Raw genomic sequence first — 26,179 nt, 5'->3', positions numbered from 1 at the left:
ACGAATGTAGGCCAATTTTGAGCCCACAGACATGTTGCAGACAAACGTTCAGTCGTGGCTGATTATTTTAGTTATGAGTTGCTGATCACACGTCATTACCCTGTTTAGTGTGACATAATCAAAGATTGCTGATCTGGCATCTAGGATGCCTCACTATCACGACACAAAAAGTCTGGTGTGTCAGAATTTTTTGTTTTGTTTTTCCGCATAGTGTGACGTCCTTCGTGGTCCTACGATTTGTTCCTAGGCATTGACCAGTGTTGTGACGGAGCGCTGACTGACAACTCCTGACTAATTCATTCTCTCTCTCTCTCTCTGTCTCTCTCTCTCTCCCCCCCCTCTCTCTGTCTCTGTCTCCGCCTCTGCGCGCATCGATGCTGGGACCACACCATGTGCTCGTTGTTCTGTAGAGTCAAGCTCTGGTTAGCCTCATGGACCCACATTTGTATCCTGTGGTCCTGCATGCCCACAAACTATTTCCCTGCTGCCTCGGCTCTTTCTTCTTGTCCCCCCACCCCCAAAGACCTATGCCATTGGATTGTGTTCTTGGCGACAGCACGCGATGACCGGGTGAAATCTGGCCAGTGTCATACTTGTAGCGTGGCCACTTGCCCTGTCCAAGACGCAGAACAAATTTATGACACCATGTCTAGTAATCTGATATATAGCGACTGTCTTGAATGGCAAAAAAAAAAGGATAAAACGCAGCATAAAACATTATTACTTGTCATATACGTAACGGCAGAATATAATCATTCTAATATTAATACTTTTGAAACAAATCACTCCTTAAACACTTTTGACAAATGAGGAGAGGTAATAAATGATGCGCACTGCTGATGCCACTTCTTTGCTTTGTCATGCAACTCATTCTTTGGCATAATCTGTCACACAAGTATATATTAAGCAACCATTTGTTTAAACTAGGGATGCACAGTCATTATCGGCCCGATATTGGAAAAACGTCACACTGATCGGTCCAATACAAAAAAAAAACCCCATAAAACTGGACCGTTAACGAGCTGTATCATTCGGCGGCGCGCTTGTCGCCACCAGCCAGTGTAACGGCTGCTGTTGCATTGGCTCGTGACAGTCATCGATATTTTTACCAATATTATTTGGTATTATCCGCAGTAAATTAGCATGTGATCGCCAGCACTTGTTGAAATTATGATCATCCAATGATTTTGAGTTTGTAGCTACAACACTCGCGGAAAGACCCAGCAGCCTACAAATCAGCGGACCCGCTTTCAAGCGCAAGCTGACAAAGGAGCAAACGGGGCGGTTTGGCTGCGTGTGGAAGCAAGGTTATCATGATGGGCTAACAGTAGGAATGTAATGATATCTCTATCTCACGGTTCAGTTTTATTACCGTATTAATCTCACGGTACAATAATTATTGCGATATCATAGGAAAGTATTGCAGGAAGGTTCATGATACAGGTGGGGCAAAGAGGCGAAAGCAGGAAAACTGAAAAACCTCTTTTCTTGCTTGCCGAGTCTTTCTCAATAGGCATTAGTAGTTTCTGTACGTTTTCCCACAGGTTTTTGTGAAGAAGACACCTTGGTCATATTACTATTCATATTACACTTCTATCCCTGTCAATCCAATGTTTACATTCATGTATACCATAGCTCCAAAACACCATTATTATTGCAGCAGCAATCAGGCTATGCTCACAATAACAAAACTCTCCATTGAGAAATTGTCTGTTCACTAATTTAACGGTATTTTCTATCATATTTGTTTTAAAATTTATAACATTAGAAATTGGATACTGCTTACTAACAGTGATTTCTTTGCTTGAGTCCAAATATGCAAGTTATAAATGCAGGAATACTCTAAAAGGCATGGGAATCCTATTAATGTTTCTCCTCCTTACGAAGCACAAACTGCAAGTTTAAACTGTGTAAACAGTTACTCGGAGGAACATGGGAATCGAGCAGCCGCGAGAGAATTCAAGATCAACGAATCCATGGTTCGCAAGTGGAGGAAGCAGGAAAACAAGCTTCGCAGAGTCAAGAAGATGAAGCTGAGTTTCCGCGGGAAAAAAAAGAAAAACAAAACGCGGAAACAAGGCGAGGTGGCCCAAGTTGGAAGACCAACTCGAGCAATGGATTAATGAACTCCAACCGCTGGACATCGGTGTAAACAGGGCGTTCAAAAGTGAAGTTGCGAGCGGCGTGGGAGCGACGGATGACAAATGGTGAACACGGCTTTACTAAGACGAGGAGGCAGTGCCGGGCGATTTACGCCACAATTTATGAATGGATTGTGGATGCTTGGGCTAACGTGTCTGCTTGCACCGTTGTTCGAGCTTTCGTAAAAGTCTGCATCATTTCTGAGGAGCCGCACGGCAACGAGACTGACTCGAACCTGACGTGTTTGATTGAGAACGTGAAAATATGGTAAATTTGCGTCCCATCAGTCCTAGCAACGCTGTTTCATCCTATCCCAAGGCAGCTCACTTTTTTGTAACTATGTGACCTGCAAGTGAGAACAGCCTCTCACATGGCACACAAGTGACAGGGCTAATCAGATACTTATGGGCCAAGACAGACAGATGTGGATGAGTTCCTGCTAGACTGGACCACCACTGGAGTGGGCTGATCTGTTTTTGCTGATGATGGCCATTACGCTGCTGTGCTACCACCTACGTATAGACACTGGCCCGCTCGGGCCAGTACAAATTTCTTTGTCTCCCAAAATCTTCGCCCGCCGAAAATGGCCCAAAAGTGCATTTTCAGTGGCGTTCTGAAATTCTTTTATCACCAAAACATTCTGTCCAGGACACGATGTTGCGATAACGGCACAAATTTGGGTCGCCTCAAGACGATAGCTGAACCGAAGCTAACGCTGCTTGCCTCATACAGCAGCTTGTACTTTGCAGCCTGTAGAATGTTATTCTGCCCTCCCTGAGCGTGCTTTAAGCTGTTTGACACCCCAGTTAGAGTTTACTGTAAAACTAAACGCACTACAAAAATAATTACCTTCATTTTATATTTAAATACAAGATACACATCGTTTTAAAAATCGATGGGAAAACCCAATTGACGGGCTAGCCTTTGGTCATGGGACGGATTTATGGATTCACCCAACAACGCCATAGTAACACATCCAGACAGGTAATATAATATAATCTGTCAAAACGAGTTTTATGTCGTGACTTTCTTCTACTCTTTTTGTTTAAATTTATTTTTATTTTTATTATTATTATTATTATTTTTAAACTTGCATTAAAGGTGCAGTGTGCAGTGTTGAAACTGCTAGCAAGATTTGAAGGTAGCCTCACTTCACAACTCCCTCCCCCTCCCCCTCACCTCTGGCCGAATCCACATCCCTCACAGGCGTGTATGTGCAAGTCACCAGCTGGCTTTACCGTGGTCATCTTGTAGAAGCAACTTTGCCATTTTCGGCATATCTTGTTCACCGGTAAGTAAAAAATAAAATCAAATTGTCATACTGTATATAAGTGGCAAACTAACTCTTGGCATTATAGTTAGAAAGTTATTAGCATGAACGTTATATTTAATTAATTACTAGCCCCATTTAGCAACAAGTAGCTTTGATAAAAGCTATAAATATCAATACTCCACATTGTAGTATTGAGGCAATGTCCGGTGAATTTATATTCTTTGTTGTTCAGAGTTCTCAAGAGGAGAGCACAGCTATTGGTGACCACGGCCGACTACAACCCCTGGCCGAGTACATCTCTGGGTCGCAGACGAGGAGGTACGTTATCCACTGTATAATAGTGACATGATTTGTTCACACGCATTTACACACAAGCATGTTTTAGAAACTGTAAAACACCAGTGAAAGCAAATTTTGTCAGCTGCCATGATTCTTGCTAAAAATTGTACGAAAACTTGCAAATTGTCATACAGTCCCCTCCGAAAGTATTGGGATGGGAGGGTCAGTTCCTTTTTTTTTCTTTTATACTCAAGACATTTGAGTTTCAGATCAAAACATGAGTATGAGACAAAAGTTCAGAATTTCAGCTTTTATTTCATGGTTTTACATCTAAAGATGTTAAACAACTCAGGACAGAGCACCTTTTGCTTGAAGCCACCCACTTTTCAAGTGAGCAAAAGTATCGGAACACACATTACTAAATTTGTTTAAAGTGAATAACATTTAACATTTGATGGCATAACCCTTACTTGCAATAACTGCATCAAGTCTGTGACCCATTGACTTCACCAGACTGTTGCATTCTTCATTTGAAATGCTTTTCCAGGCCTTTACTGTATCCTCTTTCAGTTCTTGTTTGTTTCAGGGGGTTTCTCCCTTCAGTGCGCTCTTCAGGAGGTAAAATGCATGCTCTATTGGGTTAAGGTCTGGTGAGTGACTTGGCCAGTCTAAGACCTTCCACTTTTTCCCCCTGATGAAGTCCTTTGTTGTGTTGGCAGTGCGTTTTGGGTCATTGTCTTGTTGGATGATTAAGCTTCTCCCGATTAGTTTGGATGCATTTTTCGGTAAATTGCTCGACAAAATGGTTTCATAGACTTCAGAATTGATTCTGCTGCTACCATCATGAGTTACATCATCAAGTGAGCCCGTTCCAGAAGCAGCCATGCAAGCCCAAGCCAGGACATTACCTCCACCATGCTTCACAGATGAGCTTGTGTGTTTTGTGTTATAAGCAGATCATTTCTTTATCCATACTTTGGCATTTCCATCACTTTTAAGAGGTTAATCTTGGTCTCATTAGTCCATAAAACTTTGTTCCAAATCTTTTGTGGCTCATCTCTGTACTTCTTTGCAAAATCCAATCTGGCCGTCTGATTCTTTTTGCTGATGAGTGGTTTGCATCTCATGGTATGGGTTGTCTACTTCTTCTCTCGAAGTCTTCGAACAGTGGATTGTGATCAGAATCATCTTTATTTGCCAAGTATGTCCAAAAAACACACAAGGAATTTGTCTCCGGTAGTTGGAGCTGCTCTCGTACGATAACAGACAGTCAATTGACAGAGAACACTTTTGAGGCACAAAGACATTGACAAAAAACAGTCACTGAGCAATAAAGGGTTAATAGTTATCTGGTAATGCTGGTAAATTATTATTATTTTTTTGACAGTGGTGCAAACGATGCAGAGTCCTCTAGCACTTAGATCAGTTCGAATGACTAATATTGCAATAGTCCGGTGCAATGACCATTGTGTAAAGGCGCCGAGACTTCAAGGAGTGTATGCAGTTTAAAGTGACGAGTAGCTCGATAATCTGGGACAATGTTGATTGTGCAGTTTTTGATGATACTCCTCAATCAGTGTGCAACTGGAGCAGATGCTACTCTGGCATGAGTGGCCAGGATTGGTCAACAACAGATATGCAAATAGTGCAGCGTGGCGGAACGACTACAGTGAGTGCACAAGTAATATATAATTGGCCCCACAGAAATGTGACAATAAACTCAAGTAAAGAAATTGCCAGCATGTTGTAATGGAATTGTAGGTTAGGTGTTTAAGAAGTTGATCGCAAGAGGGTAGAAGCTGTTGGAATGTCTGTCTCGACGGTTGACACAAGGCAGCTGGACAACGTGAGGGCAGCTGTGGCGAAGGATGCCTCCTGAAGTCCAAGATCATGTGTGTTCAGCTCCAGGTTGTGTCGGCCGCACCACAGCTTCAGCCGCTCCACTTCCTGTCGATATGCAGACTCGTCACCGTCCTTGATGAGTCCGATGACAGTGGTGTCATCTGCAAACTTGAGTTTGACAGGCGGGTGCGCTGAGGTGCAGTCGTTCGTGTAGAGAGAGAAGAGCAGCGGAGAGAGGACACAACCTTGGGGCGCCCCAGTGCTGATGCTGCGTGTGGATGAGGTGGTCTCTCCCAGCCTCACCTGCTGTGTCCTGCCCGTCAGGAAGCTGTAAATCCACTGGCAGATGGCAGGTGAGACGCTGAGCTGGAGAAGCTTGGATGAAAGGAGTTCAGGGATGATGGTGTTGAACGCTGAGCTGAAGTCCACGAACAGGATCCTTGCGTAGGTCCCTTCACTGTCGAGGTGTTCAAGGATGAAGTGCAGTGCGTCATCCGCAGACCTGTTGGCTCGGTAGGCAAACTGCACGGGGTCCAGCAGGGGACCTGTGACGCTCTTGAGGTGGTCCAGCACGAGACGTTCGAAGGACTTCATGACCACAGATGTCAAGGCGATAGGCCTGTCGTCATTTTGACCAGAGATTGCAGGGTCTATACCTTCACCCCTGCCCTGTGGAGTTTGGCAGTGATGTCACTGACTGTTGTCTTTGGGTGTTTCTTCACAGCTCTCATGGTTATGTCATCAACTGCTGTTGATACCCTTGGCCAACCTGTTGGATGTCTGTTACTCAGTACACCAGTAGTTTTTCTTTTTCAGGACATTCCAAATTGTTGTATTGGCTATGCCCAATGTTTGTGCAATAGCTATGATCGATTTTCACTCTTCTCTCAACTTCAAAATGGTTTGCTTCTCTCCCATAGACAGCTCTCTGGTCTTCACGTTTGCTTAACAGCAAATGCAATTTTCACAGGTCAAACCCAAAGCCAAAGACAAGCACTATCTAATGATTAGGCAATCAATCTAAAAGGCCACACCTGAGCAACTAAACACAGCCATCAGTCACATGTTCCAATACTTTGAAAAGTGGGTGGGTTCAAAGAAAAGGTACTCTTTCCTGAGTTGTTTAACAAATCTAGATGTAAATACCATGAAATAAAAGCTGGAATTGTGAACTTTTGTCTCCTATTAATCTTTTGAGCTGAGACTCAAATGCCTTCCGTATACAACAAAAACAAAGGAATTGACCGTGCCGTTCCAATACTTTTGGAGGGCACTCTTGATGTTGAGCTATCGCAAAACCATTTTTTTTGTTTGTTTGTTACCAAACCCATTTTTACAGTAGATTGAAAAATAGCTAAGCAAACTATTAGACTTCTGCTTTCAAAACGAGTTCTCCATAAATTTGTTGTTTATGTTTCGGTAATATTATGAGCCAATTAAACATTTATTTCCGTTCATAACAGGGAAATCGTAACTACAATATGGCCCGTGTCTAAAATCAGTTTAACACCCCTGCGTGTATATGTTTCCGAGAATGAAAATAAAAAACATTGTACCGTATTGTGTTCATTAGATTTTTGTTGATGGGAATTTTTTTTTTTTTTTTTTTTTTAATACTTGTTTAAACAACCTCAGTGGACATCAGAAAGAATAGATGAGGTGTTTGTAACAATGGAAAGCCAATTTCACAAACAAAATCTAATCGCCATAATGTCTTGCTTTACAGGACAGAGTTGACAGACTGAGTTTAGAGTAATCACGTTGTGATCAAGACATTTCTGCGACGTGACCCTAGCTCTATATTTTGACTAGATATCTGGGGAAGCTCCACGGACTTTTCAGCCCCTGATCGATGGATTGGTGTTTACCATCACTTCTGACACATGACAAACCTCATGGACACCATCTTGAACGAGTGACTTTTATGCAGAGCGAGATGAATATGGAATGACATCTGGGCAGCTGATGCCCTTTTGTGACCCTGGAGAGAACAACAGACAATTCTGCCAAGGCCGCCGATCGCCAATATGTAATGTAGAAAATCCCCAAGGGCATTATATATGATTCAGACAACGAGGAAACAAATTCCACATTTTCAAAGCATTGCTCCAGTAGAAATGTGCATGATATATTACTTTATAAATATTTGTGGATCCATTTGCACCTTCTTTTTAAATTTACTTACCTCTACCATTTTTAAATTAAATTTTTATAAATAAAGAACTGAAAATTGTTTCTTTCTTCGCAATTTCCACTCAGAAATCAGTGTTACATTTCGTATCTCCTTCCTGTTCATTAACATTAGCGTCCTATATAACACTTGTTCATAGATTGTATATTTAAAACAAGAAATATTAAACTAATTAAAAGTATTAAACACATTGTATTTACAAGATATATATACATGGTTTAAATATGTCATTCTAAGAGGTTTGTCTGGTATTCAATCACTGGCTCGTGTCACTCCAATCTTGACCGGGTCACATTGAGATAACTATTACCGTAATTTCTCATGTATAATTCTCCCCCCCCAAAAAAATTGTCAAAAGTCAATAGTGCGCATTATCCATAGGTATAGGAGAAAATGAAGAAGACTAACATTTTATAAATGTATGCTGCCATCTAGAGGTTATGAAAAAGGTGTAGCCGACACTTTCGTTCCAATATGACAAGGGGAACATATGACTGCATGTATGTACAATTGTGCTCATAGGTTTACATACCCAGGCAGAATTTTTTTTTTTTTTTTTTTTTTTTAATACGACTGGTCACTGAAGAAAAAACATCATTAATTTCTTTGTGGTTATGTTTTGTTGAATGATAATGCTTTTCTGAAACGCTTGACAGTTTAATTTGAATCCCATTAAAATAAAATTAAAATGTGTTTGGCCTGGTCCTTCATGTTTTCTTTTAAGAATTGTACCCATCTTATAAATTCTGCCTGGGTAATCAAACATGAGCACAACTGTGTGTTTTCTCATTTACAAAATAAAAGTAAGGCTGTGATTTTCAAAATAAGAGAGAGTCAATAAAAATAAAGTATTATGTGTTCAAATAAAGTGCTTAACTTCAGAATAATTTAAAAAACTAACAAAATACAGGTAATACTTCGTTTTGTTCATATGTGTAGAAGCAAAATCATGCATTGTAAAAACGCATTATACATAGGTTGAATGGTTTTCCAGATTTTTCAGGTCAACTTTGGGGGTGTGCATTATACATGAGAAACTACGGTAAGTGCATTTCACACACAACCCTCAATACTAATAACATTTTTTGACAGATTTTGACAAGTGTACAAGAAATCAATTACTACAAATACACCTGATGTCATTGATAAATTAAAAAAAAAATTTACTCAGTAATGTCATGAACCATGGATGTTTATAATTACATTATACATATCTGTACATTATTATTTCTTGAGCCATAAGATTGAAGTAAAACTCACCTTGCTGAGTTGAGTTTTCAAGACCTGAGTAGATCATCATCAGGCCTTAGCTGCTATCATCTGCGGCGAGCCACTGGTGACAGACAACCTGTAAATCCATATTATTCTTCTTCGTGTGTTCTTAAGGGACAAGAACAGAAGGAAATTGACAGTTGCAGAGGCACCATGGGTTGTACTGTACCTTTTGCTGGCTTGCTTTTATCAAACACCTAAACAGCAAACAGATATTTTTTTTAAGTAAAAAAAAAAAAAAAAAAAAGGGAAATAAATGCATCTATTGACAAAAGTAATACATTATGCAATTGTGTACCTGTCATAATGTACCTGAAAGGCAGATGTTTGGGGATTGTGTTTGTCTTGGATCACAATGTCAGTCAGTGTTTGGTGCGTCTCAATGCATCTTGAGATCCATTCGCTCTGTCATCGTTCACACAGGTACTTCGGGGAAAAGAATGTTACAAATATACAATCAATTGGGAACGAATTAATACAAATCTAGTAACTTCACAGCATTCCAGGAAAGTACTTGCATGGAGTTTCCTGTTTTTCAATTCCCTTTCATTTATGTCCACCGATAGACAAAATACACTCTATTCTATTACTTGTTGCTGAAATATTAGGAGTAACGTTATTGTACCGCTTGTATAAAGCACTGTAAATGAAATAACTATATTTTTTCCCCCTCAAGTGAATAGCTTGGGTCCAATTCCCGGAGCTCCCCTCTGTGCTGTTGTCCATGCCCTGAAATCCACCACCTGAGAAATCCTCATCTCTAAACGCAATAAAAGCAGCTTTTGTGACATATAGGGTTGGGCATCATTTGAATTTGAGCGATTCCCAGTCCTGATTCTGGTTCCTTATTTCGATTTTGGCTCCAAACGATTCTCGATTCCGATTATTTTCGGGGGCTGGGTCAAAAAAAGTTGTCATGGTTTAAATTATGGACATCCATTTTCAGCCCGCAGCATAGACTAAAATGAACATTTGACTCTAGGTTCTTCATAACAAGTATGAGTTCTTCATAACAAGTATGAATATGAAACCTATGAACTAAAAGGCAATGTGTGTGGAACTAACCCAATTGACTTAATTATTAATTGTTTCAGCTAAATGTTAAATATAGCATATTTAAAATCGTTATTTGGGACTGTTTTATCACGTCAAATGGTTTTTATATGCAAGTTTTAACTTGACTTCCTGTTGTAAGCTTGGAGCCTTTTATTTTGAAGGGTACACACCGGAACTCAGGATTTTGGTACGGAAAGTAACTTCACACGGCACCGGTGATTTTATTTTATTTTATTTTTTTCTTATTGTTTTCTAATGGTGGAACCAAGTACTTTTAAACGTTGCTTTCCTTACCCACCGATGGGCACAAGGTTACTGTTTATGATACTGTGAGACATTTATGTGAATTTTGTTCCAATTCATTGTGATGTAAAGTTGCTACGGTGAAGTTTTAGCTCAGCGTTGAGCTTTTTTTTCTGTCATCGGCTCTTACGTTGGTTTGAAGACTAAAATAAACGCTAAAAACCATCAGTGTAAAAGTGCAACCAACCATTTACCTTGTTAGCTGTCTCAATGTTGGCATAGACGTATTTATTCAGACTCCAATATTTACCCTAGTTTTATTTCTTTCTGTATCAGATTTCCTGTGTTTAGGATTTCTGATTTCTTCGCTCTGCTTGTTTTCCCCCTTGTATTAGAAGACCCATTTGTGGGCAAACGAGGGATAAGGCATTTTTAGATTTGTTGCAGAACTTGGGGACGCCTCCACGTCCGCTATTGTTCGCAGAGCTGTCTTTGTGGCATACCTTTAGTAGACATTCAAACCCATTTGTGTCAACTTGCGTGCATGTTATAAGGCCAAAATCTCAAGGGTATGTAAACTTTTGATCAGGGTCATTTGTGTAGTAGTTTCTGTTGTCATTATTATTTAAAAAGAGTAAGCACAGTTGTTTGATAATAAATGGCTTCACCCAAGCACAAATCATGAGTGAAAGAAAACTTGTGTTGTCATTCATATTCTCTAAAAAATGGCCAAAAAAATCATGAATGCTGCCAGGGTATGTGAACATAAGAGTACAACTGTAATTTGCCAGTTTTATGACTTGCTTGCCAAATACTTAGACTTCACTTGACTTTAGACTGGGTAGCCAAAAGACTTGACTTACCTTTGACTTGAACTGCATGACTTGACAAGTCATCTCTTTTAGAGTTGGAAATCTACATTTTAAATATGATAAGTGATTTGTATTATACTATATTGTTAACCACACACTGATAAAAAGGAAAGTAATTGGGAGGTGGCTTTGGCTCAGTTGTTAGAGCGAGTCGTCCAGTAATCAAAGTGTGGCCTGTTCCAATCTTTGTCCTTGGGCAAGACACTGAATCCTGATTTGTTCCCGGTGGGCTTGGCAGCACCTTGCATGGGCAGCAGCCGCCTATTTGGTTTATGAGTCTGTGTGAATGGGTGAATGTGAGGCTTTGTAAAGCGCTTTTGGCACCATGAAACCCAAAGCCAAAAACAAGCACTATCTAATCTTGGAGCAATCAATCTAAAAGGCAACACCTGAGCAACTCGAAACACCCGTCAGTCACATGTTCCAATAATTTTGCTCTCTTGAAAAGTGGGTGGGTTGAACAGAATCGGTGGAAAAGGGGCAGTCTAAACCTCACAGGAAACGAGTCCGACTTACTGCCGGCAATGCGGCCCAAACTCTGACGCTGGTCGTACAGGGACCAAACAGCCCGTATCAGGGGCTTCGGCACCCCATACTCCCGAAGCACCCCCCACAGGACTCCCCGAGAGACACGGTCGAACGCCTTCTCCAAGTCCACAAAGCACGTGTCGACTGGTTGGGTGAACTCCCATGCACCCTCGAAGACCCTGCCGAGGGTGTAGAGTTGGTCCACTGTTCCACGGCCAGGATGAAAACCACACTGCTCCTCCTGAATCAGAGATTCGACTTCCCAACGGACCCTCCTCTCCTGCACCCATGAATAGACCTTACCAAGAAGGCTGAGGATTGTGATACCGTGTAGTTGGAGCACACCCTCCGGTCCCCCTTTTTAAAAACCACCCCAGTCTGCCAATCCAGAGGCACTGTCCCCGATGTCCACGCGATGTTGCAGAGGCGTGTTAACCAGGACAGCCCCACAACATCCAGAGCCTTTAGGAACTCCGGGCGAATCTCATCCACATCCACCCTTGCCACCGAGGAGCTTTTTAACCACCTCGGTGACCTCAACCCCAGAGATAGGAGAGCCCGCCCCAGACTCTGCTTCCTCATGGGAAGGCGTGTCGGGGGAATTGAGGAGGTCTTCGACGTATTCTCCCCGCCGACTCACAACGTCCCGAGTCGATGTCAGCAGTGCCCCATCCCCACTATACACAGTGTTGATGGTGCACTGCTTCCCCCCGCCTGAGACCCCTGATGGCAGACCAGAATTTCCTCGAAGCTGTTTATAAACCGTTCTCCGTGGCCTCACCGAACTCCTCCCACGTCAGAGTTTTTGCCTCAGCAACCACCAAAGCTGCATTCCAATTTGCCGGCCGGTACCTATCAGCTGCCTCAGGAGTCCTACAGGCCAAAAAGCCCCGATAGGATTCCTTCAATTTGATGGCATCCCTCACCGCTGGTGTCTAGCAACGGGTTCGACGACGGGTTTGCCGCCACGACAGGCACCGACTACCTTGCGGCCACAGCTCCGGTCGGCCGCCTCGGCAATAGAGGCACGGAACGTGGTCGACTCGGACTCAATGTCCCCCGCCTACCCTGAGACGTGGGTGAAGTTCTGCCGGAGGTGGGAGTTGAAACTCATTCTGACGGGATTCTGCCAGACGTTCCCAGCAGACCCTCACTATACGTTTGGGCCTGCCAGGTCGGACTGGCATCATCACGCACTATTGGAACCAAGTCACCAACAGGTGGTGATCGGTTGACAGCTCCGCCACAAGTGTTCAAGATATGCGGCCGCAAGTCCGATGACACGACCACAAAGTCGATCATCGAACTGTGACCTAGGGTGTCGTGGTTCCAAGCGCACGTGTGGACACCCTTATGCTTGAGCAGGTTGTTCGTTATGGACAATCTGTGGTGAGCAATCTGTCGGATCGCCAAGGTCCCTGCCTTCGGTCACCGCCCAGCTCACAATGCACCCGACCCCTATGGCCCCTCCTACAGATGGTGGGCCCATGGAAAGGGGGACCCACGTTACCCTTTCGGGCTGTGCCTCGCCGGGCCCCATGGGTCCGGCCACCAGGCGCTCTCCTTCGAGCCCCACCTCCAGGTCTGGCTCCAGAGGGGACGGTCTCTGTGACCCGCGTCAGGGCAAGGAAAAACGATATACAATAATTTTTCTCATCATAGGGGTCTTTGGAGTCGTGCTTTGTCTGGTCCCTCACCGAGGACCTGTTTTTCATGGGTGACCCTGCCAGGGACATGAAGCCCCAGACAACTTAGCTCGTAGGATCATTAAGACACACAAACCCCTCCACCAAGATAAGGTCACGGCGCAAGGGTACTGTGTTGATACTAAATGTCTTTAGTATACAACAAAAACTAAGGAATTGACCTTGCCGTTCCAATACTTTTGGAGGGGACATATATGTATGTTGACGAGACAGGACTTTAGAGTGCGACTACTTTGGTCGCATACGTGCCCTTATTTCTGAATAAGTGTGACAAAAAAAAGTGTGTATACAGATGGCCAGTCATTTGGGGAAGAAAAAAAACGCGACTTGAAAGCAGACACATAATGAGTTTCATCAACGTGGTCTCGAAACCAATCAGAGAAAGTGAAGAGTGGGGACCCTCCGTCTGTTTGGCCATGTGCGCGTCTGTGTGCGTGTGCGTGCTTGCACATGCGTGCGTTTGAGATGTGGCCTCTTGCGTACACGAAGCTACATTTTCTTCGAGCTGGTAGCTGCAGTTACATAAAATTGAGTGGCAGGAATAGAATTAATTCCAAAGCCTAACGCCACTGCGACGATGTGGGAACAATTTTGGATTCAAGCCAGATGAATGCGGCCATTCCGCTAACACGAACGAGCTGGTATGTCGAATTTGTATGAAGTCGCAATAAATACAACACAACTTCAAACCTAAAAAAAGTGACAAATTCCATTTCAAACACAACCATCCCACCCAATTTCTTCACCTGGGAGAAAAAACACGGTGGGACATTTCCCAGCATCTTATTTTATTTATGTAATTATGGAACCCTTTGCTCAACAATACAAATACAAACATGACCACATGTTCACATTATATACAGTATACACCAGAAACAAAACTGTAGACCTACACCAGGCTGGGAAGACTGAATCTGCAATAGGTAAGCAGCTTGGTGTGAAGAAATCAACGGTTGGAGCAATTATTAGAAAATGGAAGACATACAAGACTACTGATAATCTCGCTTGATCTGGGGCTCCACGGAGGATCTCACCCCGTGGGGTCAAAATGATCACAAGAACGGTGAGGAAAAAAATCCCAGAACCACACGGTGGGACCGTGTGGATGACCTGCAGAGAGCTGGGACCAAAGTAACAAGGCCTACCATCAGTAACACACTACGCCGCCAGGGACGCAAATCCTGCAGTGCTACAAGTGTCTCCCTGCTTAAGCCAGTACATGTCCAGGCCCGTATGAAGTTTGCGAGAGAGGATTTGGATGATCAAAAGAGGATTGGGAGAATTTCATATGGTCAGATGAAACCAAAATATAACTTTTTGGTAAAAACTCAATTTATCGTGTTTGGAGGAGAAAGAATGCTGAGTTGCATCCAAAGAACACCATATCTACTGTGAAGCATGGAGGTGGAAACATCATGTTTTGGGGTTGTTTTTCTGCAAAGGGACCAGGACGACTGATCCGTGTCAAGGAAAGAATGAATGGGGCCATGTATTGTCACATTTTGAGTGAAAACCTCCTTCCATCAGCAAGGGCATTGAAGATCAAATTTAATTAAAACCCTTGCTTTGGGTCCCTGTGCAATTAACATGCAAAAAATTGCGCCTCAAAATTAGAAAGTTGCTCCTCAAATGAAGAAATGATTAGCAAAAGCGCTCAACGAAAAAAAAAAAAAAAATTCAAGCCTTGACGTGCCAGTGATTTTTGTAAGTCTTAAGCTGACACGCTCGGGTTCTTTTTGTTACCTCATTGAACATTCGTGCTCTTGGTGTCACCTTTACAGGATGGCCACTCCTTGGAAGAGAAGCAACAACGATGAACTTTCTCCATTAGAGCTGCACAATTTATTATAATTGTGATTGCGGTTAATTGTGATCGCGGTTTTGGCTGCCACGGTTAAATGAGTCTGATCTTTTACATTTAAAATATGGGCTCTGCGGCATTTGAAGCACGTTTTCAACTTAACCAGCCACCAGGGGGCGAACGCTTCATTGAACTCAATAACTAGCACTCTCTGCAGCTGTCGCCTCTTAGTCACTTTCGGTGGAATTACGAGAGTGAATTATGCCGAGAGAAGCAAGTACAGCAAAGATTGGAGCTCGTGCCTCGGAAAGGGATCGATATCCATTTTCTGGACATGTTTTGATTCAAGGCAAGAGACTTTTAACAAGAAGCCATATGTTAAGAATGCAGCAGAAGAGTTGTCTGACCTGCTAGGTAGGTTACACAACTAATCTGTTCAGCCATCTGAAAAAATGGCAGAAACACTGGACAAGGAACATGTGATCCCCTTGCGCAATTATTTCTCCAAAGGGGCATTAAATACACTGTATGAACAATGACTGTAGTCAGGCCAGCCTGCAGTCGAAGTTAAGCTGGCCTGCACAAACGATTGTTCAGACGAAGCATTTCGGTAACAGGCTGGCAACGCGCCTCGTTACCAACTTCAAAATAAACGCCTAAAATGTCATTGATATGTATTAATGTATTAATACAGTGGGTACGGAAAGTATTCAGACCCCCTCAAATCTTTCACTCTCTTATATTGCAGCCATTTGCTTAAATCATTTGAGTTCACTTTTCCTAAATGTACACACAGCACCCCATATTGACAGAAAAAAAAGAAGAATTGTTGAAATGTTTTGCAGATTTATTAAAAAAACAAAAACTGAAATATCACACAGCCATAGGTATTTAGACCCTTTGCTCGGTATCAGTAGAAGCACCCTTTTGAGCTAATACAGCCATGACTCTTTTTGGGAATGATGCAACAAGTTTTTCACACCTGGATTTGGGGATCCTCTGCCATGGTGGTATAGAACCATCTCAAGGATGATCAGAAGAAATGGACAGCACCCAAGTTATATATGAGTGTCAGAGAAAAGTGTATGAATACTTATGGCTTTGTGATATTTCAGTTTTTCTTTTTTAATCTGTAAAAATATCAACAATTCCGTTTTTTCCTGTCAAATATGGGGTGCTGTGTGTACATGAGGAAAACAATGAACTTAAATGATTTTAGCAAATGGCTGCAATATAACAAAGAGTGAACAATTTAAGGGGGTATGAATACTTTCCGTACCCACTGTATATGAGGCTTTTTTTTTTTTAAGTTGCCCCTCAAAGCACATTGGCGCAATATTACCTTCGTGCATACTATTCACAATCGTTGTCGCGGCTGCCTTGACTTCGACTGGAGGCTGGCATGACAGTAGTGAAAAACGCTGGAGTTAAATGGTTAAATCACAAGTTTGCAACCATGACTGGTTAGCAGAACAATGGAGCCAGACCCATCCTGAACAATTAATTCACTATATTGACGAGGATTTTCAACTGAAAAGTCGTACTTGCAGCCGAATGTGATTGCCTTTTATGCATAAACTGTATTTGCTTCTTTGAAGTTGCAATTCGTGATTGCACTCTGTAAAAGTATGTTTCTTCCGTTAGCCCTTCCGTATTTTTGTAATCATGATCCATCTTTTATTCTTATTTAAAGATTCCTTTTGAAAAGTAATGCAATAAAAATACAGATTTTTCCCCAACATGAGAAATAAACGTGATTTAATCCATCCATCCATTCATTTTTATGTGCCGCTTATCCTCACTAGGTTCGCAGGCATGCTGGAGTCTATCCCAGCTATCTTCGGGCGAGAGGTGGGGTACACCCTGAACTGGTCGCCAGCCAATCGCAGTCGTGATTTAATAATCGTGATTATTATTTTTGCCATAATCATGCAGCCCTATTCTCTATTTATAGACAATCGGCCTAACCTTGGACTGATGAACATCAAGACTTTGAGATAATTTTCCCACCTTTTCCAGCTATATATACGTTGATATATGAATTCCTACATGAAACATTTGGTTGATGTTATTGCTGCCAAAAGAGGGTCAACCAGTTATTAAATCCAAAGGGGCACTTTTTCCTCCGTCCTGTGACTTAGTTATTTTCAATAAAATGTGAAAATGTTGTATTAGTTTAAGCAGACTGTTTATCCTTGTGATTTAGATGATTAGACCACATTTTATGACCACTTTATGCAGAAATTAAAGAATTTCAAAAGGTTCGCATACATTTTTCTCTCATTGTATGTGGATATTCTTCTGACATTTAGCATATTTTTTACCCTGATGTTTAGTTTCAACTTAAAGATAATTGACTTTGGAGGTTTCACTGTATCAATCTTTTTTTAATCTTTTGATTTTTCTGTTCTGACAAATGTCCCCCCCCCCCCCAGTAAGGAGAAGGTCTGACCTTGCTGACAGTTTTTGATGTCACTTCAGCCTTCGTCAGAGCTGTCACCGCTTCCTGATGTGGCATGTTTAAAAACAGCTAATCGGGCCAGCGAAACCTTAAAAAAATTACATAAAGGTCCCCGACAGATAAAATTCCCCGACCTCACCAAGTCCAGAATAAATAAAGGAAAACTTTATTTTGATGGTTTCCTTGCCTGATCAGCTTTTTTCAAGACTGGTCACACCAGAAAGTGGTGACAGCTCTGACGAAGGCTGAAGTGACACCCAAAACTGTCAGCAAGGTCAGAGAAACTTCTCTTTACTGGAAAAAACTAAACAAAAAAACATTTGTCTGAACACAAGAAATGTAAAACCTATCAAAAGAAAAAGACGATGAATTCTAAAGATGTACAGTGGATATGAAAAGTATTCAGACCCGCTTAAAATTTTCACTCTTAGTTATAGTGCAGCCATTTGCTAAAATCATTAAAGGTAATTTTTCCCCCCCTCAATGTACACAAGCACTCCATATTGACAGAAAAAAAACGGAATTGTTGAAATGTTTGTAGATTTATTAAAAGGTATAAGATCATCGCCTGCCACCGTGGGGGACCTAGGTTCAAGACCCCGACTGGACCATCCGCCAACATCTCCCGGACTCACGGCCGGGAGATGATGATGATGAGGTGTCCTTGAGCAAGACACTGATACCCCGAAATGCTCCCCGGGCGCTTCAGCTGCCCCCTGCTCCAGTGTGCTCCACTAACTTGTGTATGTGTTCGCTGTGATGGGTCAAATGCAGAGAACAAATTCCGTGTGCATGCGGATGCATGTTCATGACAATAAAAGGTGATTCTATTCTATTCTAAAAAGAAAAACTTAAATATCACCCAGCCATAAGTATACAGACCCTTTGCTCAGTATTTAGCAGAAGCACCCTTTTGAGCTAATACAGCCATGAGTCTTTTTGGGAATGATGCAACATGTTTTTCACACCTGGAATTGGGGATACTCTGCCATTCCTCCTTGCAGATCCTCTCCAGTTCTGTCAGGTTGGATGGTGAACATTGGTGGACAGCCATTTCCAGGTTGCCCCAGAGATGCTCAATAGGGTTTAAGTCAGGGCTCTGGCTCGGCCATTCAAGAACAGTCACAGAGGTATTCTGAAGCCAGTCCTTCGTTATTTTAGCTGTGTTCTTAGGGTCATTGTCTTGTTGGAAGGTGAACTTGGGCCCAGTCTGAGGTCCTTAGCACTCTGGAGAAGGTTTTCGTCCAGTATATCCCTGTACTTGGCCGCATTCATCTTTCCTTCGTTTGCAACCAGTCGTCCTTGTCCCTGCAGCTGAAAAACACCCCCATAACTTTCTCCCATCTCCCGACTGCATCTCTGGAACTCAGCCACAGCGATCTTTGGGTTATTCTGTACCTCGCTCACCAAGGTTCTTCTCCCCGGATTGCTCAGTTTGGCCAGACGGCCAGCTCTTTGAAGGGTTCTGGTCGTCCCAAATGTCTTCCGTTTAAGGATTTCGGAGGCCACTGTGCTCTTAGGACCCTTAAGAGCAGCGGAATTTTTGTTGTAACCTTTGCCAGATCTGTGCCTTGCCACAATTCTGTCTCTGAGCTCTTCAGGCAGTTCCTTTAACCTCATGAATCCCTTTTGCTCTGACATGCACTGTGAGCTGTAAGGTCTTATATCGAAAGGTGTGTGGCTTTCCTAATCAAGTCCAATCAATATAAAGAACACAGCTGGACTCTACTGAAGGTGTCGAACCATTTCAAGGATGATCAGAAGAAATGGACAGCACCCGAGTTAAATATGAGTGTCACAGCAAAGGGTCTGAATACTTATGCTGTGCGATATTTCAGTTTTTCTTTTTTGATAAATCTGCAAAAATATCAATTCAATTTTTTTCTGTCAAATATGGGGTACTGCGTGTACATGAGGAAAACAATTAACTGAAATGATTTTGGAAAATGGTGCGGCACGGTGGACAACTGGTTAGAGCGTCAGCCTCACAGTTCTGAGGACCCGGGTTCAATCCCCTGTCCCGCCTGTGTGGAGTTTGCATGTTCTCCCCGTGCCTGCGTGGGTTTTCTCCGGGCACTCCAGTTTCCTCCCACATCCCAAAAACATGCATGAATTGGAGACTCTAAATTGGCCGTAGGCATGACTGTGAGTGGGAATGGTTGTTTGTTCCTATGTGCCCTCCGATTGGCTGGCAACCAGTTCAGGGTGTACCCCGCCTCCTGCCCGATGACAGCTGGAATAGGCTCCAGCACGCCCGCGACCCTTCCTGCCCGATGACAGCTGGGATAGGCTCCAGCACGCCCGCGACCCTAGTGAGGAGAAGCGGCTCAAAAAAAAATGGATGGATGGATGGATTTTGGAAAATGGCTGCAATATTACAAAGAGTGAACAATTTAAGGGGGTATGAATACTTTCCGTACCCACTGTATATGAGGCTTTTTTTTTTTAAGTTGGCCCTCAAAGCACATTGGCGGAATATTACCTTAGTGCACACTATTCACAATCGTTGTCGCGGCTGCTTTGACTTTGACTGGAGGCTGGCAACAATTAAGTTTATCCGTTTGAAAATTAAATATCGTGTCTTTGTAGTATATTCAATTAAATATAGGTTGAACATGATTTGCAAATCATTGTATTCAGTTTGGATTTGTTTAACACAACGTCCCAACTTCATTGGAAATGGGGTTATATATTTATTCCGTTAGCCCTTGGTAAATTTGAATTTCTTGGGTACATTTATTTTTCATCATGATCCATCTTTTATTCTTATTTAAAGATTAATTTTGAAAAGTAATGCAATAAATAAATTTCAACAATTCCGTTTGTTCTGTCAATATGGACTGCTGTGTGTTCATTGAAGAAAAAAATGAACTTAAAAGATTTTCGCAAATGGCTGCAATATAACAAAGAGTGAACATTTTAAGGGAGTCTGAATACTTTCCAAACCCACTGTATCAGTCTTTATATGGTAATTAATTCAATTTCACAACTATTATTTTTGTAAATTGGATTTTGTTTGCCATTTCTCTTGTAACACCTCATTAATGACTTGAATCTCCTACACAGGTAGAACTTCTTGAAGCAGCTCTTGAACATAATACAATCGTCTGCTTAAATACTGACTCAGGGAAGACATTTATTGCAGTTCTACTAACAAAGGAGCTTTCCCACCAAATCCGTGGACAATACCCAGGAAATGCGAAGAGGACTGTATTCCTTGTCAACTCAGGTACTTTCAAAAGAAAATTCATGTTGTGTTTCGGTGTGTCTTAAATTCCATTTAATTTCACTAAATGGTACCTTTTTCATTGCAGTTTTTTTTTTTTTAACCACACATTGTCAGGTTTTGTGTACAATTATTAAAGTAGTTTAGTTAGAAGGTGAGCATCAATAAACACTGCTAAACTTTGTTGAAACAGACACTGTTGACCCACCAGACCTGCTTGCACAATCCAACATCAAAAGAGACATTTAGTATTTTGACTTTGGTTTTACGAAATGACATATTCAGTGATTTCCCCCACAGGATCAATAAAGTATGCCTATTTGTCAATCTACAAATTTAGAAACATAACTCTCCATGATGCCAACTACAAACTATAATCATCACACAGGGCAGGACTCTGCAGGCCCGTCATGTTCATATCAAATTTTCTCATCCATGTCTTTATGGACCTTGCTTTGACCACCGGTGCACATACAGTGCCCTGAAAAAGTATTGTATTGTATTCAAGAAAAAACAACAACAACTATTCAAAGTTACCTGGCCCTGTGTGGTAATAACTGGTTGGGCCATCCTCAGAAGCACACCAACTGAAATCAAGCATTTTCTATGACTGGCAATGAGTCTTTGACATCTCTATGGAGATATTAAGGCCTCCTCCTTGCAGAATTGTCACGCGACTGCATTTCAATCGGATTCCAATCTGGACTTTGATTAGGCCTCTCCAAAACCTTTTTTTTTTTTCTAACCCTTTCAGAAGTCGACTTGCTGGTGTGTTTGGTGTTGTTATCATGCTGCAGAACCCAAGTGCGCTTCAGCTTTAGTCACAAACTGAAGGCTGAACATTCTTCTTCTGGATTTTCTGTTAAAGAGAATAATTAATTGTTCTGTAAATCACAGCAATTTGTCCAGGTCCTGAAGAAGCAAAGCAGCCAAAGACCATTACACTACCACCACCATGTTTGACTGTTTATATGATGTTCTTTTTCTGAAATGCTGTGCTACATTTGCGCCAGATGTAACGAGACACATGCCTTCCAAAAAGCTCAACTTACATCTCCTCTGTTCATATAATATTCTCCCAAAAGTCTTTGGAATCATTCAGATGTTTTTTCGCAAAAGTAAGATGTGCCTTTGTTCTTTTTGGTCATCAATGTGTTTCGCGTTGGAACCCTGCCATGGATGCCATTTTTGTCTAGTTTCTTCCTATTGTTGTGTTATGAACACTGACCTTAACTGAGGCAAGGGAGGCCTGCAATTCTTTAGAAGTTGTCCTGAGTTCCTTTGTGGACTCCTGGATGAGTCATTGCTGTTCTCTTGGCTTAATCTTTGAAGGCCAGCCACTCCTGGGAAGGTTGACCACTGTTCCATGTTTTCTCAGTGTGAGGATAATGGCTCTCCGTATGGTTCGCTGGAATCCGAAAGCTTTAGAAATGACTTTTGTCAACCTTTCCAGACTGATAGATGTAAATTGCTTTATTTCTGGACTGTTCGAGAATTTCTTTGGGTTGTGTCATTTTGTTGCAGCTTTTTTAGGTCTTTTGTCTGACTTGATTTTGTCGGGACAGATTAAGTAACTTCTTGATTTAACAGGTCTGGAGGTAATCAGGCTTAGGTGTGATCAGTGAAAATTAACCAAAAATTGTGATTGGCCACAATTTATGATTTGCAACTTTGAATAGTTTTTTTACCCCCTTAAATGAAATCATTTAAAAACAGCGTTTTAAGTTCACTTGGGTTACATTTGTCTGATATTTACATTTGTTTGATGATCTTAAACAAAGTGAGGTAAACTATGCAAAAATATAAGAATTAGAAAAGGCGGCCAATACTTTTTCATGGCAGTGTATGTCTCATCTCGTTCAGTCACAAATCTGCAGTAGACAATTCAGGAAAGTCATTATTAATCTACAAAATAACTGTCAGACGTAGAGACTTTTAAAGAAACAATAAATGCCATTAAGAATAGTTTTATTTACCTGTATGGCTCAACAACTGTCGCCAGCTTTTGGAGTTTTAAGAGCTCTGGTGGAGTTAACATGATCAGCTTGTGCTTCTGATGGTCTAAAGCAGTAAAAACAGCCTCTTGATTCTTCAGTTGATGTGATCATTTCCAGCGTTGAATTCCACTTTGTGGCTACATCCTGCATGAGTGGCTCATTTTCTTGTTTGCTTTCTTTCCAGTCTTGATTGCTCCTGGTGTAGTTCCTCTGTATTAGCATGGCTGTGTTTAAAGTGACCCACTATCTTGCAACATTTTGCTCGTGCATCAATAAAACCACTATCAGTTAGGCCAACAGTGATGGCTCTTTGCAAGTTGTGAGCAATTCAAGGCATGTGTTGAAATGGGAGCTGTCTTGCTGCAGCTATCATTGTTCGTGCACTGTATGTTCCAATTGTGGTTACTTGTTGGAGAATTCCCCATTCTTCTGCTACAGAGAGCAAATGCTCTGCACAGTTATCAGCATAGTGTCTGGTGATTCTTGTCCTGTTTGGCTGTTAGGTCAAGCAGAAAGGAAGATCTTTATCCCTTTTATGCCAGAACAGTTTTACTGTCACAGTGGACTTTTTAAGCTGCTAATGTGGTTTCTTCTTATTCTGATGTATATTTATTGAGAATTGCAGGCGTTCAGTCGAACAGAACAAAGTGTTGAAAGGGGAGTGACAGAAAAAAAAAAGGCGAATGAAAAGGTAAATATAAGAAAAAATACAACAAAAGGCAAAGCACTACCTGTAAACAAGATGAGGAAAGTAAAACATTATATGAGGGGTACATTGGATTCGAGTGTTGTATGGGTCAGAAGTGCTATAACCTATGAGGGAAGGACAGGACAATATAGAACAGGACAGGGACAGGAGGGTAAGTATGCAGGACATGGGTCGTTGACTCGGCTGTACAAGTGAAGTGTGGTGGGAGTCCATTCATCCATCCATTTTCTACCGCTTATCTGGGTCGGGTCGCGGGGGCAGTAGCTTTAGCAGGGACGCCCAGACTTCCCTCTCCCCACCCACTTCATCCAGCTCTTCCGGAGGGATCCCGAGGCGTTCCCAGGCCAGCCGAAGGACGTAGTCTCGCCAGCGTGTCCTGGGTCGTCCCCGGGGTCTCCTCCCGGTGGGACGTGCCCGGAACACCTCCCCAGGGAGGCGTCCGGGAGGCATCAGAATCAGATGCCCCAGCCACCTCATCTGGCTCCTCTCAATGCAGAGGAGCAGCGGCTCTACTCTGAGATCCTCCCGGATGACCGAGCTTCTCACCCTATCTCTAAGGGAGAGCCCGAACACCCTGCGGAGGAAACTCATTTCGGCCGCTTGTATCTGGGATCTTGTTCTTTCGGTCACGACCCACAGCTCATGACCATAGGTGAGGGTAGGAACGAAGATCGACCGGTAAATTGAGAGCTTTGCCTTTCGGCTTAGCTCCTTCTTTACCACAACGGACCGATACAAAATCCGCATCACTGCAGACGCTGCACCGATCCGTCTGTCGATCTCCCGTTCCATTCTTCCCTCACTCGTGAACAAGACCCCAAGATACTTGAACTCCTCCACTTGGGGCAGGATCTCATCCCCGACCTGGAGAGGGCATGCCACCCTTTTCCGACTGAGGACCATGGTCTCAGATTTGGAGGTGCTGATTCTCATCCCAGCCGCTTCACACTCGGCTGCGAACTGCTCCAGTAAGAGTTGGAGCTCACGGCTTGATGAAGCCAACAGAACCACATCATCAGCAAAAAGCAGAGATGCAATACTGAGGCCACCAAACCGGACCCCCTCTACGCCTTGGCTGCGCCGAGAAATTCTGTCCATAAAAGTTATGAACAGAATCGGCGACAAAGGGCAGCCTTGACGGAGTCCAACCCTCACCGGGAACGAGTCCGACTTACTGCCGGATATGCGGACCAAACTCTGACTCCAGTCGTACAGGGACCAAACAGCCCGTATCAGGCGGTTCGGTACCCCATACTCCTGAAGCACCCTCCACAGGACTCCCCGAGGGACACAGTCGAACGCCTTCTCCAAGTCCACAAAACACATGTAGACTGGTTGGGCCAACTCCCATGCACCCTCGAGGACCCTGCCGAGGGTGTAGAGCTGGTCCACTGTTCCACGGCCTGGACGAAAACCACACTGCTCCTCCTGAATCTGAGATTCAACTTCCCGACGGACCCTCCTCTCCAGCACCCCTGAATAGACCTTACCAGGGAGGCTGAGCAGTGTGATCCCCCTGTAGTTGGAACACATCCTCCGGTCCCCCTTCTTAAAAAGGGGGACCACCACCCCAGTCTGCCAATCCAGAGGCACTGTCCCCGATGTCCACGCGATGTTGCAGAGGCGTGTTAACCAGGACAGCCCTACAACATCCAGAGCCTTCGCCCGGAGCCTGAACTCCGGGCGAATCTCATCCACCCCCGGGGCCTTGCCACCGAAGAGCTTTTTAACCACCTCGGTGACCTCAACCCTAGAGATAGGATAGCCCGCCTCAGAGAACCCAGACTCTGCTCCCTCATGTGAAGGTGTGTCGGTGGAATTGAGGAGGTCTTCAAAGTATTCTCCCCACCAGCTCACAACGTCCTGAGTCGAGGTCAGCAGTGCCCTATCCCCACTATACACAGTGTTGGTGGTGCACTGCTTCCCCGTCCTGAGACGCTGGATGGTGGACCAGAATTCCCTCTAAGCCGTCCGGAAGTCTTTCTCCATGGCCTCACCGAACTCCTCCCATGCCCGAGTTTTTGCTTCAGCGACCACCAAAGCTGCATTGCGCTTGGCCAGCCGGTACCCATCAGCTACCTCAGGAGTCCCGCATGCCAAAGAGGCCCGATAGGACTCCTTCTTGACGGCATCCTTCACCGTTGGTGTCCACCATTGGGTTCGGGGATTGCCGCCACGACATGCACCAACCACCTTACGGACACAGCTCCGGTCGGCTGCCTCAGCAATGGAGGCGCGGAACATGGTCCACTCGGATTCAATGTCCCCAGCCTCCCCCGGAACATGAGCAAAGTTCTGTCGGAGGTGGGAGTTGAAACTCCTTCTGACAGGGGATTCCGCCAGACGTTCACAGCAGACCCTCACAATACGTTTGGGCCTGCCACATCGGACCGGCATCTTCCCCCACCATCGCAGCCAACTCACCACCAGGTGGTGATCAGTTGACAGCGCCGCCCCTCTCTTTACCCGAGTGTCCAAGACATGCGGCCGCAAGTCCGATGACACGACCACAAAGTCGATCATCGAACTGCAACCTAGGGTGTCCTGGTGCTAAGTGGACGTGTGGACACCGTTATGCTTG

General features: G+C 43.3%; 1 protein-coding gene and 1 long non-coding RNA gene across 5 annotated transcripts in view; both read left to right on the top strand.

Moving 5' to 3' along the window:
- Positions 1–26,179, top strand: part of dicer1 (dicer 1, ribonuclease type III) — a 216,910-nt gene that overhangs the window by 23,376 nt on the left and 167,355 nt on the right. For all 3 annotated transcript variants that reach the window (XM_061695434.1, XM_061695435.1, XM_061695436.1), the window contains exon 4: positions 20,733–20,895. In XM_061695434.1, the coding sequence (XP_061551418.1) occupies positions 20,733–20,895 (163 nt within the window). The remainder of the gene's footprint in view (positions 1–20,732; positions 20,896–26,179) is intronic.
- On the top strand, positions 413–8,219 carry LOC133412352 (uncharacterized). 2 transcript variants are annotated; one of them, XR_009769754.1, is made up of 3 exons: positions 413–3,433; positions 3,648–3,733; positions 7,349–8,219. It is a non-coding gene; the product is annotated as an uncharacterized LOC133412352 (long non-coding RNA). The 2 variants fall into 2 exon arrangements; XR_009769753.1 differs by having other exon boundaries at positions 7,263–8,219.

The sequence above is a fragment of the Phycodurus eques genome, chromosome 14 (genome assembly GCF_024500275.1).
Source record: "Phycodurus eques isolate BA_2022a chromosome 14, UOR_Pequ_1.1, whole genome shotgun sequence".
Classification (NCBI taxonomy): Eukaryota; Metazoa; Chordata; class Actinopteri; order Syngnathiformes; family Syngnathidae; genus Phycodurus; species Phycodurus eques.
Note: the sequence above shows the minus strand (reverse complement) of the source record. Positions and strands in the feature narration are given on the sequence as shown.